Source organism: Alternaria viburni (genome assembly GCF_023758015.1).
Source record: "Alternaria viburni strain BMP 2772 chromosome Unknown scaffold_14, whole genome shotgun sequence".
In the NCBI taxonomy this organism is placed as follows: Eukaryota; Fungi; Ascomycota; class Dothideomycetes; order Pleosporales; family Pleosporaceae; genus Alternaria; species Alternaria viburni.
In genome coordinates, this window is record NW_026055783.1 from 955796 (window position 1) to 970131 (window position 14336).

General features: G+C 53.9%; 5 protein-coding genes across 5 annotated transcripts; 4 read left to right on the forward strand and 1 right to left on the reverse strand.

The window, feature by feature from the left end:
- Nucleotides 1-375: 375 nt before the first annotated feature.
- Nucleotides 376-737, reverse strand: J4E79_007019 (uncharacterized protein; the record flags this gene model as incomplete). Its single annotated transcript, XM_049355887.1, has 2 exons — nt 376-530; nt 584-737. 2 exons carry the CDS (start codon nt 735-737, stop codon nt 376-378), a joined length of 309 nt encoding a protein of 102 aa, XP_049209916.1.
- A 1070-nt stretch (nt 738-1807) lies between these two features.
- J4E79_007020 (uncharacterized protein) lies at nt 1808-3223 on the forward strand (the record flags this gene model as incomplete). Its single annotated transcript, XM_049355888.1, has 5 exons — nt 1808-1851; nt 1905-2112; nt 2165-2321; nt 2374-2759; nt 2807-3223. 5 exons carry the CDS (start codon nt 1808-1810, stop codon nt 3221-3223), a joined length of 1212 nt encoding a protein of 403 aa, XP_049209917.1.
- Nucleotides 3224-3637: 414 nt separating this feature from the next.
- Nucleotides 3638-6353, forward strand: J4E79_007021 (uncharacterized protein; the record flags this gene model as incomplete). The annotated part of the gene is made up of 7 exons (XM_049355889.1): nt 3638-3721; nt 3958-4070; nt 4160-4202; nt 4258-4796; nt 4846-5107; nt 5157-5823; nt 5872-6353. The coding sequence occupies 7 exons, from the start codon at nt 3638-3640 to the stop codon at nt 6351-6353; spliced, it is 2190 nt and encodes a 729-aa protein (XP_049209918.1).
- Nucleotides 6354-8471: 2118 nt separating this feature from the next.
- Nucleotides 8472-9311, forward strand: J4E79_007022 (uncharacterized protein; the record flags this gene model as incomplete). The annotated part of the gene is made up of 2 exons (XM_049355890.1): nt 8472-8563; nt 8615-9311. 2 exons carry the CDS (start codon nt 8472-8474, stop codon nt 9309-9311), a joined length of 789 nt encoding a protein of 262 aa, XP_049209919.1.
- A 2912-nt stretch (nt 9312-12223) lies between these two features.
- J4E79_007023 (uncharacterized protein) lies at nt 12224-14174 on the forward strand (the record flags this gene model as incomplete). The annotated part of the gene is made up of 2 exons (XM_049355891.1): nt 12224-12650; nt 12703-14174. The coding sequence occupies 2 exons, from the start codon at nt 12224-12226 to the stop codon at nt 14172-14174; spliced, it is 1899 nt and encodes a 632-aa protein (XP_049209920.1).
- Nucleotides 14175-14336: the final 162 nt, after the last annotated feature.

The following is a 14336-nucleotide window of genomic DNA, read 5'->3' on the forward strand; positions in this document are numbered from 1 at the left end:
CGGGGAAAAATTTCATTAGGGATATGGGAGGCCGTTATGAGAGTCATGACGGTCGTGAGAGTACGGCGCAAACCTGCCGGGACGGTATACAAGGAAAAGGCCACCGTGAGAGGCGCAACGAAGGAACCACTAAACGCCTACCGAGGGTATGCCCAACATTCGCCTTCTGCTGTCGTGTCGCTACTCCAATTTCTTCCGGGCGTCTCGCTGAATCGTCTCCTTGGATGCGATAACCCATCCCCGAAGGCATTCGAGCAATGCCCTCAGACACGCCTTCACCACCTCCTAGTGGAACCGGTCCGAGATCTTCTTCGATACGTCCTTGGTCTGATCCCAGACTTGGGTCGCCGCTCGGACTGTACAAAAGAAGAAGCATTAGCGACCGGTGAGCGGAGATGTGAGTCTATCAGCGCTTTCACCAGCTTGCTCTCCAATGGGGTTCTGCATGGCGCCACCCGCGAGGTTGCTGATGCCCTGCTTGAGGTTCTTGACGTCTTCTTGGTCGGAGGTGGGGATCTTGTTGATCTGGTCTGGGAGGTGTTAGTGTTTGCGGCATGGTGTTTGTGAGTATGGAAAGACTCACCCTTGGCCATGTAGGACATCTTGTTCTCGCCCATGGTCTGGAGGGCTTGCTTCTCCATCTTGCGCTTCATCTCCGGGGAGATACCGAAGAAGTAGAAGTAGCCGGCGGCCAAGGCGATCAAGCCAGCGAGGATGGTGAAGATGCCCACAGCCATAGTGGAGATTGTGCGGTTGCTCGTTTGTGTGAGAGAATTTGTATGGGAACTGGTGTGTAGTGCTGCTGCAGAGGAGAATTGGCAGAATAAAGAAGTGATGTGCGTGGTATGGTGGGTGTTTGTCGATCAAGGCCCAGATTATGTAGACGGGAGGGCATGACGTAGGAATTCCACATGCAAACCTGCGCGCGTTGCGACTGCGGGACCAAACGAGCGGTTCCTTCTTGGCATGAACTGGGCCCTACCTGCTGTGGCGCGTGCATTCTGAGAGCATTGAAATGGTCGCGTCTTCAAGCTGCAGTAGAGTCATACTGCGAATGCAACTGTGCATTGTCTAGCGGCCGTTGGTGTCGGCATACTAGAGCAGACCATTAGGGAATATACGAAAAGTACGGCCTCTTTCGTACCAGAAGAGAGATTAACTGTTCGGCTCTTAAGAATATGATTAAGAAGCTGCGAGCAGAGAGATGTCTATGCTTCGCGAGTCAAGATGACAGTCCCTGTTGAGCCTGCCCGACGCGTGTATACTGCAACAGAACGTGTATGCAATGTCCGCCCACTCATCTGATAGTACGTGGTAGCATCGACCTGTGGTCAATTGAGCCTGACAAATATGGCATGGAGAAAGCGTTGAGGGCTGCTGCTAGGTTTTGAGCCATCCGCTGGCGCTGCGCCTCAAAGGCTCAAACCCTGGAGGCCGCGAGGCGGACACGAACATGGAATGCGCCTGCCCCACAGCCAGGCTAGGTGCTACTCCAGCAAGCCTTCCAAGACGCTCGACCTTTGTTGCTGACCCGGTCCAATTCCGTGCCTCCTTTTCACGACTTTCCTTTGCAGCCTTGCCTTTTGCTCCTAAGACAGCATTGCTACCTAACTGTTGTTTCTTACCCCTCACCCACCCCACCACCAGCTGAACGCGCCTGATAGGCACCCCAAATCTCACCCTCAGCCTGAGACGACGCTCGCGGCAGTCGTATAACTGCTTACCAGCTCGCCCATCATGAGTTGTACTTCCCTCCCTGCGGTGCGCATTGCCATATCCAGGACTGACTGCTGGTCTAGTGACAAACATGCTCAACAAGCTGCACGGCCAGCCCGACAGCTATGATCGCAAGTCTGTATCCTGCTGCCCTGCGCCCCGACATGTACTGAACATGCCATTCACAGATCACGATACCGCTTCGGAAAGACACTCGGCGCCGGGACCTACGGTATCGTCCGCGAAGCTGACTGCCCCGAGGGCAAGGTCGCTGTCAAGATCATCTTGAAGAAGAATGTGCGCGGCAACGAGCAGATGGTGTACGACGAGTTGGAGATGCTGCAGCGCATGAAGCACCCTCACATTGTCAAGTTCCACGATTGGTTCGAGTCAAGGGTACGCGCGATACGGGTCCCTTCTGTGGGACTGTGGAGCTGACACCTGCCAGGACAAGTACTACATTGTAACCCAATTGGCGACGGGTGGAGAGCTCTTCGATCGCATTTGCGAAAAGGGCAAATTCACAGAAAAGGACGCCGCTGAGACAATCCGCCAAGTACTCGACGCAGTCAACTACCTCCACAAGAACAATGTCGTTCACAGAGGTATATTCTCCGCCTCGGATCGGATGCGACTACAGCAGCTAATTCTCAACAGATCTCAAGCCAGAGAACCTGTTGTACCTCACACGCGACGCGAACTCCTCCCTCGTACTTGCGGATTTCGGTATCGCCAAGATGCTCGACTCGAAGAGCGAAGTCCTGACCACCATGGCTGGCTCATTCGGATACGCTGCTCCTGAGGTCATGCTCAAGAAGGGTCACGGAAAGCCCGTTGACATGTGGTCCATGGGCGTCATCACATACACACTGCTGTGCGGATACTCGCCGTTCCGGTCAGAGAACCTTGCAGACCTAATTGAGGAATGCAAGAACGGTCGCGTCATCTTCCACGAGCGCTACTGGAAGGAAGTGAGCCCGGAGGCCAAGGAGTTCATCAAGAAGCTGCTAGAGCCCAACCCAGACAAGCGACCAACCAGTGAAGTACGATGAAGCAGTCAGGGTCTGTTGGAATGCACTAACAATACTAGGCTGCCCTCAAACACGTGTGGCTCAGCGGAAGCACTGCTACCGACCACAACTTGGTGCCAGAGATCAAGGCGTACGCGGCAAAGGCCCGTCTCAAGCGCGGCATCGAGCTCGTCAAGCTTGCCAACCGCATCGAAGCGCTCAAGATGCAGGAAGACGAGGAAGAGGATGTACCAGGCGAGGCAGACGTGCCCGCCAACGCCCGCGAGGCAGCCGGCGAAGCCATCGCATCGCATTCCGAGGACAAGAGTTTGGCAACCAAGGAGAACGCAGACACAGGCAAGGGACCTGGACGCCTAAGCAGAATCGCGAAGGGCGCCATCTTCCGAGAAGTTGTGCTAGCCAAGGTGCGCGAGATGAAGGAAGCGGAGGCGCGAGCAGAGTTCGAGAAGAAGGCGTCGGAGCCGGTGCAGAAGTGAGAGAGAAGTTCTGGACGACTTTCCTTGTTTCTGGCGTGATCCTACAAACATGTTGAGTTTGCTGCAGTATTAGCGGAGGTCTCGTTTCCCAAGTATACCCCTGGAAGATAGCGACCAGGCCCCACTACCTAGAAACAGTTGATTGGCTGAATTCCATTGTTTGAAGCGTGATGCTGCAAGTCCAAGTGTTTACTATTTGCCGTCGCCCTGGTGTGGTGGAGGACGCATCTGGTGATGCAAGCGGACCGTGCGCGGGGCTTGGCAAAACTGGGAAGCCTAGATTGAACACTGCGGCGCGTCCACCGGGTTGACGACGGAACGCGCATTTCACTGCACCGCCGCCACGATCCCTACACGCCTCGAGACGCTCGGCAAACCACTCAGTCCGACTACGCGATCACGAATCAACCGGAAATGGAGAGCGCGGCCAAGCGCAAAGCCGCGAGTGCTGCAGCGGGCGACCACGACGGGCGCCCTGCGAAGCGACAAAAAGGGACGGTACGTGCAGGCTGTGGTGGTGGGCGATGCATCGCCGGGCGTGTCCTGGAGATGGACGAGGCGTGATGGGCGCGTTGCGGGATGCTCCTTAGTCCAGCAGCGCGACACCTGGGGGGTTCGACGACCAGGCCATCACCCCGTCGGCCCCTCATCAATCCTCAACACCACGCGCGCGCCGGCGATGCAGTCAGCCATGGGGAAATCGGCTCAGATAACAATGGGAATAATGCTAACAGGAGACCGCTTCCGTGCAGGCCGAGACCCCCAATTCCAGGTCAGAGACGGTCGAGTCGACCACGACGGCAGGCTTGAAGTTCCTCGACAGCTTGAAGCAGGCCAAGGACAAGACGTACGTGACGCCCTCCTTACGTCTGTCGCACTGGCAACTTCCATACTCCCCAATGTGCCGACGTAGGAACCCCCACTGACAACTTGCAGCGGACGCCCCATCGCCGTCCACTTCCTCACTCTCCCCGACAAGGTATGTCCCCGTTGCGCTCCCTCTATACAGCAGGTCCACTGACAATTGCATGCAGGCCGAGGTGCCCGACTACTACGAATTCACGAAACTGCCCATTGCTATTGATACCATCGAGAACAAACTCAACAACGGCGAGTACGCGTCCCTAGCTCAAGTCGAGAGCGACTGCAAACGACTGGTCAACAACGCAAAGGCCTTCAACGACAAGAACTCCGTCATATATCAGGATGCCGAGCGTCTACGCAAGACCGCCTCCAACTGGATGGTCAAGCACAATCCCGCCTACCGTGACGGCAACTACGTCGCAACAGCCACCCCGATCCCAGGCGAAGACAACTCCACCCCGTCGAAACCTTCTCCCCGCGTCACCTCGACCCCAAGAACCGCCCACGCACATACACCCGCTACACAAGATACAGCCGACCGCCCTCGACGCGCGGCCGCCATCGCAGCGTCGGCTACACCAGCGCCGTCCAAGTTGCGACAGTCGGCGTCTGTTGCGCTGGAAGAGGACGATGACAGTGCTGACTATGCGGGAAAGACATTCCAGCAGGCACAGGAGCAGATCGTGAGGGAGATTCTTGATTATGAGGAGTAAGTTGCATGCTCCATGCTGTAATACCAGCCAGCTAACGCCCTTCAGCCAAGGACTGCAGATATTCCTGCCCTTCCAGAACCTCCCGTCGCGCAGCCTGAAGGACTACTACCAGCTGATCAAAGACCCCATGTCGCTGGCCGCCATACAGAAGAAGGTTCGCGGAGTAGTGGGACGCGAGGCTCCGACAGGCCATACATTGTTCAAGAGCTGGGACGCTTTCGAAGAAGCTTTCAGTCTGATTTGGAAGAATGCTCGTATCTACAACGAAGATGGTAGCGACATCTACAACCTCTCGCTCGAGCTTGAAGTACGTATACTGTCTGCATGCTCTCATACCTGAGTACTGACAGGCATAGGAAATCTTCAACAAGAAACTCGAAGAAGCCAGATCCAAAGTCAGCGAGCCAACGCAACCGAAGCTGAAGCTCAACATGTCCAGCGCCGCAGCGGCCCCAAAACAGCAACTCAAGCTGAAGCTGAAGCCGAGTCCGGGATCAGAGCGTAACACTCCAAGTGCTCGCGATTCTGCGACGCCCGGCGTCATTGTTGACAACGACGCCCTTCAGCGACAACAACGACATGTTCTCGATAGCGTGGGCAACCGATTATCTCAAGCCCCATCTGGGAAAGCCGCGACGCCAACAGCACCCGCCAATCCGTTTACAGGACCGAGAGGTGGTGCTTCGTCGATTGCACCACTCTCTGCCGCCCAGAACAAAACCGCAGGATCCCCGCCCGCCGTCAACGGTGTCAAGCAAGACGTCCAATCCCCTGCCCTGAGTGCCATCAGGCCGGCCAGCACCGCACCCGATAGCCAGGCTGCCCGACTCAGCGTCCCAGCGCAGACTCCACATCCAAGCATGGCCCCTCCACAAAGTGTGTCTCGTCAGGCAAGCGGCAGTCCACATCCGAACGGTATTGGGCTGCAGAATGGAAATCACGTTCCCTCATTCCAAACGCCAACTTACTACGCGCCTCCACCAGTAGCCCGAGTAGACAGTTTCAGAAAGGTGCCACTCAAGAGTAAGTGTAGCAATCCTGATTCAAAAGATCTTCCATTAACAAACGCAGGCGTCGACGAAGCACTAATACCCAAAATCACACTCAATACCCACCCAGCGCTTAACCCGTCGAAGCCATGGTCTACGAGCATCCTGGCGAACAAACAAAAGACCATGTACAGTGCCACGATGGTGGTCGCACCGTCCAACTCTTACATTCAAGTTGTACCCAAGGTCCCTATCGCGCTTACAAGCCGGATGTACCGCCTCTTCGTCACCGTGAATGGAAATAAGACACTCGAAGCAAATCGTGTTCCTGTCACGGCAGGCATCAACGGCACAAGCCCAAGTCCCAGCTACGAGGGTGGTAAGAAGAAGGGCGAGCCATTGTTCGAAGCGAAACTCGTAGCTGGCGTCAATCGTATCGAGGTTGAGATCGTCGCGGAGAAGGAGCGCAAGGTTCAGTCCGAGAGTGGCACTGCAAAGAAAGAGGATGTCGAGATTGAAAAGTGTACAATCTTCCTACATTTACCTCGGCAACCGACGCATTAGGCATCCGACGACTTGGACAGGGCAGACCCTGGATACAAATGGTTGGACTCGCTCGCGTCATGGTTGGACGCTCATATTGTTTCTTGAACGCCTGGGGTATTGGCGTTTACCATTGCGGTGGCATCAGCATCAGGATGACAGGAGTTACGGTGCTTGCTTGCTTTTATTTCTGGCGGTATACCTGAGATTGGAGCGTGTTGTCAAGCTGGGAGAATGGGAACGGGATAACAGAGGATTGAGACTATGGGGGAGGAAGCGCGATGTCAAATTCCGCGTTGTAAGAATAGGGCCTTGTCGATTGAGACGTGCACATCTATCTACTTAGTTTCTTTGAAACGAATCAAATATCTGAATTATAAAGCCTCTGCGCATGGCTTGGGTGGTTGTGCGTGCAGTGTGTCGTCTCACAATCTACATTGACCCCCCTGGTGACGCGCACTTCCAGACCTCGTTCCTAGCCGAGCTGCACATCTCGGGAGCCAAGCAGCAACTCAATTTAATCGTTCGGGAAGAAGTTAGGGTTCAGTATGCAGTCAGAACATTCATGCAGCTGCACCTTCGGAACTCCGCGCTTACCGTCCGAGGATACACGACGGCAGGCGCAACATAAAAGGAACAGGAACTCGACATACATATAAAGACCCGACTAACAGCGTCTCTCTCTCCCGCAATCTCAGATCGCAAGCATCCAAAGACTCACAATCATGACCCTCCCATCCCGGAATCCCTCACCACCTCCCCAAGCTCGCCCCAAACCAGGCCTCCTCCTCGTACACCCCCGCCTCTACGACCCCACCCCAGCCAATGCTACCACGTTCCTCCGCTGGACCAAACTCCATTTCAGAGATATGCTCAATATACCCGACACAGGTTCCGGTCGCGTCACACAAGACTTGCGGTTCGTTGCGCCAGAGGGCGATGATGGGTATACGCATACGCACGACAAGAAAGAAGAAGGAGAAGGTGGCAAGGGCGTGATGCCGAAATACCTCTACACGTGCCTGATGGATGACATTGCGTTCCTAAAGACAGAAGCATACATGGGTATCAGTCGAAGACTGAACTTGGAAAAGAGCAGGGCGTTAGAGGAGGGAGAGGTGGGCGTGGGGTTTCTGGAAGAGGAGAGAGAAGGAGAGGAGAAGATGGTGTTTGATATCGTGGATGCGGAATTCGCCGTTTACGAAGAAGTAGGGGGGTTGGGAAGGGAAGGTGAGATGCCGTTTCAACGTCTACCAAAGCATCTCGCTTCGCGAATGGGCGCAGCGCCGAAATCTGTGCTTGTTGCTGTGTATATCGATGTTCCACTTGGGGTTGGGGTGGATAGAGATACTGTACCACGGGCTCTTCACGACTCTCTGCTTGCTCGCTTCAAAGCTGTGGTTCCGCCGGCTCTTAAGCCGTACTCGTCGTTGTATAAGTGGGCGGGGGTGGAGGCGCAGCCGGAGGCTCATCCGTTGATTGGGAAGGATGGGAGGGGGGAGTGGATGGTGCTGCTTTTGTTGGTTGATAAGGAGGGGGAGACGCTGGTTAGAGGGCATGCTGTTATGTTGGTGGAAGGGTGGGTTCAGGAGGAGAGGGGCAAGGTGGGGGATGGGCGTATCGAGCTTGGGGTCTGGGAAGGAGAGGTTTTTATGGGTTGATTGAGAAGGGCCTCGTTGTCTGGGCCGAATTGGGTGGGCTGAGATGCTGATGGACGATGTAGGCATGCTTCACAATTTTCCAATGTGTGCGTTATGCCAAATGAATATGTAGAGTGCGCCTTTGACTCAGACTGCGGTCTGGCCCTTCGAGCAGATCATTGAGATGGTACTTTGGTATACGGTATCATTGCGATAGCTTTGATGTTACGTTATGCCAGATAATGACGCTTTGCAGCATGGCTACCGGCTGTCTTCATTCAGTGTCGTAGATATCACAGACGGTCGATATACAAGGCGCGCAGGAGGTAGGACGTGAAATTTAGTTGTGTTGTGAGCCCGTGGATTCCTGAGCGTCGGTCATGAGGGGTGATATCACCCCGCATCAACGGAGCTACACACCGCCGTGAGCACAATCCCGATGCCTCTATCATTCTCTCTTTCCACACCCAACATTGAAGTCTGCCCAGAGCCCTGCAACATGTCGCCGATATCGGAATCTCATACAGCCTTGTCAAGGACAGAGAATGGAGTCTTTGATGTCACGCCAAAGATCGATTGGCAAAAGTCCGCGTTAGTCTCATTATGCCCAGCGTCAAGGTATCACATACTGACATCAAGTAGCGTTGAGCGCAATGCGCTTCAATCGCCTCTACTGCGTCTACCCCGCGAACTGCGCGATCTCATATGGACTTTTACCTTTACGGGAACTGCAAAACCTGCTTGCAAGGTTTCCCGATACTCTCCATTCAGCGTCCTTACGGTATGCCGACAAATCTACACCGAAGCTATCAGTCTGGCGGGTCCATTCCTTACCTGGTCTTTCAGCTGCCTGCGAGACTACGAATCCTTCTTTTGGGACATAATATATAGTGAAGGACCAAAGCACAAGATTCGCCTCGTACACTCCATACAGATTGGCGTCGATCCTTCGGATCTATACATCCTAGCTGAGATAGTAGATCCGGGGGATGTGGATGAGGAAACGGGTGAATACCGTCCCACGCTCCGTGCTTTCGAGAATCTAACGCATGTGGAACTACTACTGTCCGCTACGGGGTTCTTCCAGGATTCTGATGACGAGGACGACGAGGAAGCTGAGGAGGCTGAACCAAACAGGTATGAGAGCGAATATATCGAGGAATCCAGAGTCAACTTCACCAAAACTATGGAACGGAAGCTTCCTAGTGTGCGTGTAACGTACAAGGACTTCGATGACAGCTCGGCAATGAAAAGGTTCTGGACAACGCAGGACCCCAGGGAGTTGATTCTGCGGACGTCCTCTGGTCAGGGAGAACAACAAACGGCTTTGGAATCTTGACTCATCGCATAGAGTGTTTTCTCTTATGTCGGCTTCTTGGTGGAATGGAAACGGGCAAGACTAGCGGGGCGTAGCAAAAGCAATGGCGAAATTCGCTTCCTCCCGCACATTGTGGCCTCGTGTTCATGACCGCGGGAAAGGTCTTGAGTGCGCGCTGTCCGGAATGTGGTGGCGATTGGTCATGTTCGATTGCAGAGCTGCCCAGATACAGTCTCGCCGACCTCGATAGAGTAGTCAGAAAGACTAGTTGGGGGTCGTCTCGAGAGATCTGGAACGCATCATAGACATTCGTAGTGATTGATAGCACGTAGTTGGCATGCATGGCAATGATGAGTACATCATGAGATCTCACCTCAACAAACCGTGACAAGCTATCGCTAGGGTACCTGGTGCGCATCAACGACCTTCTTATGCACCAACCGAGGCTTCCGCTGGGTGATTCTTTACGTTAGTCGTGCGATAGAAACAAGCTTTCGGTTCTGGATGAGCGAAGACACGGCTGAGCGCTGAAGAGTTTGCAAATAACGTATGTGCGGGCAGGCCTGGAAAGATATTCTAGTCTCGCGACGGCGTTTCTCTCAAGTTCTCGAGAGCAAAGGTCTGACATGTGAACAGACAGTAGACTCATTGTCATGATATCGTTCGTCCGCAAGTAGGCGAAGTATACGAAAACGGACTCCGACTGTTGCCTGCCACAGGGCCGAGGTAGAGCAACGCGGTAGAAACGACGGCTTACCAGGTCACCGGACACGACATTGCAGTAGCAGCGGGAGCCACAGCTGAGGCTCGTCGTATTTCCATGGGTCTAGCAGAGGCCAAGCTTTCGCGTCTTGCTGAGCGGACTTGGCAATCTGCAAGCCATTATTGAACGAGGCGACATTCTCGAACAGCATCGGTGAGACCAGAATGGAAAAGTGCCGCAGAAGTCCCATCTAGTCCTTCGCTACTGCACACTGACAGCCTCAGCTTATCGGACTTGAGAAGATGGCGGCGCCATTGCGAAGACAGCGAAGCAACACGATGGTAGCAGAGACGACGTGGAATTTTCCCATGCAGTGTCAACATTTGCATGATACGAGTCTATTGGAAAGCTGACATTGGCTTGTACGAATGCGTGGAGAGACACCAGAGGCGATACTGGCAGGGGTCTGCTGAGGAACAGGGCCCCCGATTTAGTATCACCCTTCTCGCGTGTCCAAGTGCCGTCGCGGGGTGGTCTCGCAGGGTTAAGCGGATGGATGTCGAATTAGCGGAAATTTTCCCATGCTAGATATTTTCCGACGCTGTGCCATGGTCGAGCTCAGCTCGGAATTAATTGCGAAGTAGGTGTGAAGGACAGACTCCACTCTGATATAGCAATTGCATGATCTTGCTACTGTTAGTCCGCGATCGGGCCAGAGTGGGGGTCTTCTCGTTCCACCATGTTCTGATCTCAGCGTGGTGCGACAGCTATTCCAGACAATAATCGCTGCGCGGTCCTACGTGGACGCGATAGTAAGAAAGCGACATCCAGTGTTGTGGCTTGACATTGTGCGCAAGGCTATCGACAGAATCAGATGCTTTTTGTTTTGTTTCTTGGGTCAACTCCAGTTCGGCGACGCAGTTGTTTTGGCGGATTGTGACGGGAGGGGATTTGAAGCTCGTACACGTGATGGTACGACTTGACCAATGGTGAAGCTGTGTAATGAAATGTGAAGACACGAGCCGTGCATTCGGCATGCATGAATTCCGCGCTGATGCTGCATTACGGGGTAGCTGAGGTTAAGCTGTGGAGAGGCGTGGTGGCTTGAAGGGCTTCGAATGACAGGCTGAGCGATCTCCACGCCAAGGCCGACGGGCGCTAGCTTAGCGCCGATCGCAGCTTGGTCACAGTCCAGACCTCCCTTTCCGCAGCCTACCTTCAAACTTCTCCGCTTGCGATGAACACACACACACACCAGCACCGGCACACTGGCAAGCAGTCCCCCGGACACGAAACTGCTATTCCTGGATCGAAGGGACTCCTAAACAAGCCTGGCCAAGTTGACCGGTCTCTCGCGTACCACGATGCACTAGCAATTAGCGCCTCACAGCTCACACGCTGGCAACAATGTTCAGCCCTAGCAGGGCGAGACTGCTACGAAAGTTCTCATGGAGGGCCTGAATCGTGTTGACCGCTCGTACCCAGCCGTCGTCTAGGCATGTAGAGCGCCATCCGTAAACGAAGACCTTCCTGACTACACCTTTCCGAGTTGAGACTGTCGGTCTTCCCGAAACAGACTCTGCAACTCGTTCGTTGCTCACTTTGCCTACTAATATCCGTCACATGATCATGGTGAAGAGCAGGCAAGACCTGGGATTCTCGTGGTCGAGAAGATTCAGATGAGTCAAGATTGAGTTCAGCATCACCTACTCATATGCACCATTCGGAGATACTGATCGAATTCATCCCGCACTTGTAAATGGAGTTGTCTCTCATGTTGTTGCATCAGCATGGGCTAGTCATCCTACTGGTCGCCAAGACTCATCAGCTTTCGCTCATCGCCTAGCTCTTGCTCATACCAAGCCTCTCAAGCCATGTCTAGGCATGGATCCCATATTCTCGGCCTTTCCAGGCAGTGGCTTGAAGCAGACTACGGTATGGTGAATATCGACACACTCAGGCAACAGTAGCGAGAACGCCGAATGGCGTCTCCTGCCGGCCCTAGACTTCACATCCCATTCTTGTGGGAGTACACTTGCCACGATGAGGGATGGTGGGAACGGGGGTCTGGCCGGATGTCATGAAGCAGGCGTATTCGAGACCTTTTAACTCCTGTATACCATGAGATGGGGATGTATAAAGTGTTCCAAGACGCCAGTGTACAACAGAGCATCAGCCCAATTCACTTATATCTGCTCATCTCCTGATCTTCATCCGCCTTCACTACGCCATGAAGAACTATCTTTCCATTGGAGTCACAGCCCTCTTGGCATCACAAGCACTTGCTGGCGACGACGAGTGGCTCAGCCCAGTCTACAAGCAGATTTTTCAGAACCCGCTTCCTATCCCCCAAGATAAGGCCAAGTCGTACACCTACCGAAACAAGACGACAGGGAATGAGATTGACTTCTACGAGGTCGATGTGAAGCCATTCACACAACAAGTCTACCCTGGGCTTAAACCTGCCAACCTTGTTGGATACGATGGAGTATCACCTGGTCCTACTTTCCGCATGACCAAAGGTCGTGAAGCCATTGTTCGATTCAAGAACCACGGCCCCAAGGACCTTTCAGTGCATCTTCATGGTTCCTACAGCCGAGCACCTTTTGATGGGTGGGCCGAGGACACTACCAAGAACGGCCAATACAAAGACTATTGTGAGTACAGGCTGTCACTGGCATTATGCCACATGAATGCTAATAACTCTAGACTACCCGAACAAGCAGAGTGCGCGAACTTTGTGGTACCACGACCATGCCATTCATCACACTGCGGAGAACGCCTACTTCGGACAAGCGGGCTTCTACATTCTCCATGACCCTGCTGAGGATGAATTAAAACTACCTTCGGGCTCATACGATGTACCTCTGGCACTGGCCTCAAAGCAGTACAACAGTGACGGCACGCTTTTTGATCCGGCAAGCGAGACTGTTTCCCTCTGGGGCGACGTCATCCACGTCAACGGTCAACCCTGGCCTTACCTGAAGGTAGAGCCACGCAAGTACCGCTTCAGGGTGCTCAACACAGCCATCAGCCGTGCCTTCAAGCTCACTCTTGAGGACCCTTCCGCCAAGAAGGTTCCATTCAATGTCATCGCCGCAGACACTGGTCTCATGTCCAAGCCTGTGCCGACCGACAACCTTGAGATCTCAATGGCTGAACGCTGGGAGATCGTCGTCGACTTCAGCGCATATGCCGGAAAGAACGTAACGATGAAGAATGCTCGCGACGTACAAGCAGACGAGGACTACAACAGCACTGACAAGGTTATGCGATTCGTGGTCGGTTCCTCCGTCTCCAGCACCGCCGGCAACGGCGCTCTCCCAGGCTCTCTGCGTACAGTACCTTTCCCACCCAAGAAGAGTGGCATCGACAGGAGCTTCAAATTTGGACGCACCGGCGGAGAATGGACCGTCAACGGCGTCACCTTTGCCGACGTCAATAACCGCATCCTCGCAAAGCCCCAGCGCGGCGCTGTCGAAGTCTGGGAGCTTGAGAATTCATCCGGCGGCTGGAGCCATCCCGTTCACATCCATCTCGTCGACTTCCAGATCCTGAGCCGCACCGGAGGCAAACGAAGCGTTCTTCCCTACGAACGAGAAGCTTTGAAGGACGTAGTATTGCTTGGTACTAACGAGAAGGTCACCGTCATCGCCCGCTACGCCCCATACGACGGTGTATACATGTTCCACTGCCATAACCTCATCCACGAGGACCACGACATGATGGCTGCTTTCAACGTCACCAGCCTTGCCAACTTCGGCTATCCCGAGACAACCAAGTTCATTGACCCGATGGAGGAGAAGTACCGCTCCAAAGATATCAATGAATACGACGACAAACACATCGATGAGAAGTGCGCTGAGCTTGAGGCTCTGGAGGCTTACACTGAACCTGAGAAGGTTGAGCAGGCGCTTGTGGAGTACTGGGCCAATGGAGGCAAGGGACCTAGCACGCTAGTCACCAGCACTCGACCAGCTTCGTCTTCTTCTTCATCTTCCTCGTCTGCTACAGACGCTGCTTCCTCTACGACGTTGCAGACAAGTTCTACACCACTGTCTATAGCTGCTGCTGGGGCTATTTCTTCCTCGCCGACGATAACTTCAGCGCCCAAGGCGACAAGTACAAGTACGAGGAGGGATGACAAGAAGACATCGACATCGTCCACCAGGAGAAGGTAGAAGAGGGTTGAAGGTTTTAGGCGTTGCTTTTCTTTTTGTACATAATCTTTCAAGGCGTTCTAGAGGCAGGTGGGATACATATCATGACGACACGACATTCCTTATACAGCGAGATCATTCAATGATATTCGCTTTTTTTACCACAATGACACCCCTAGTCTG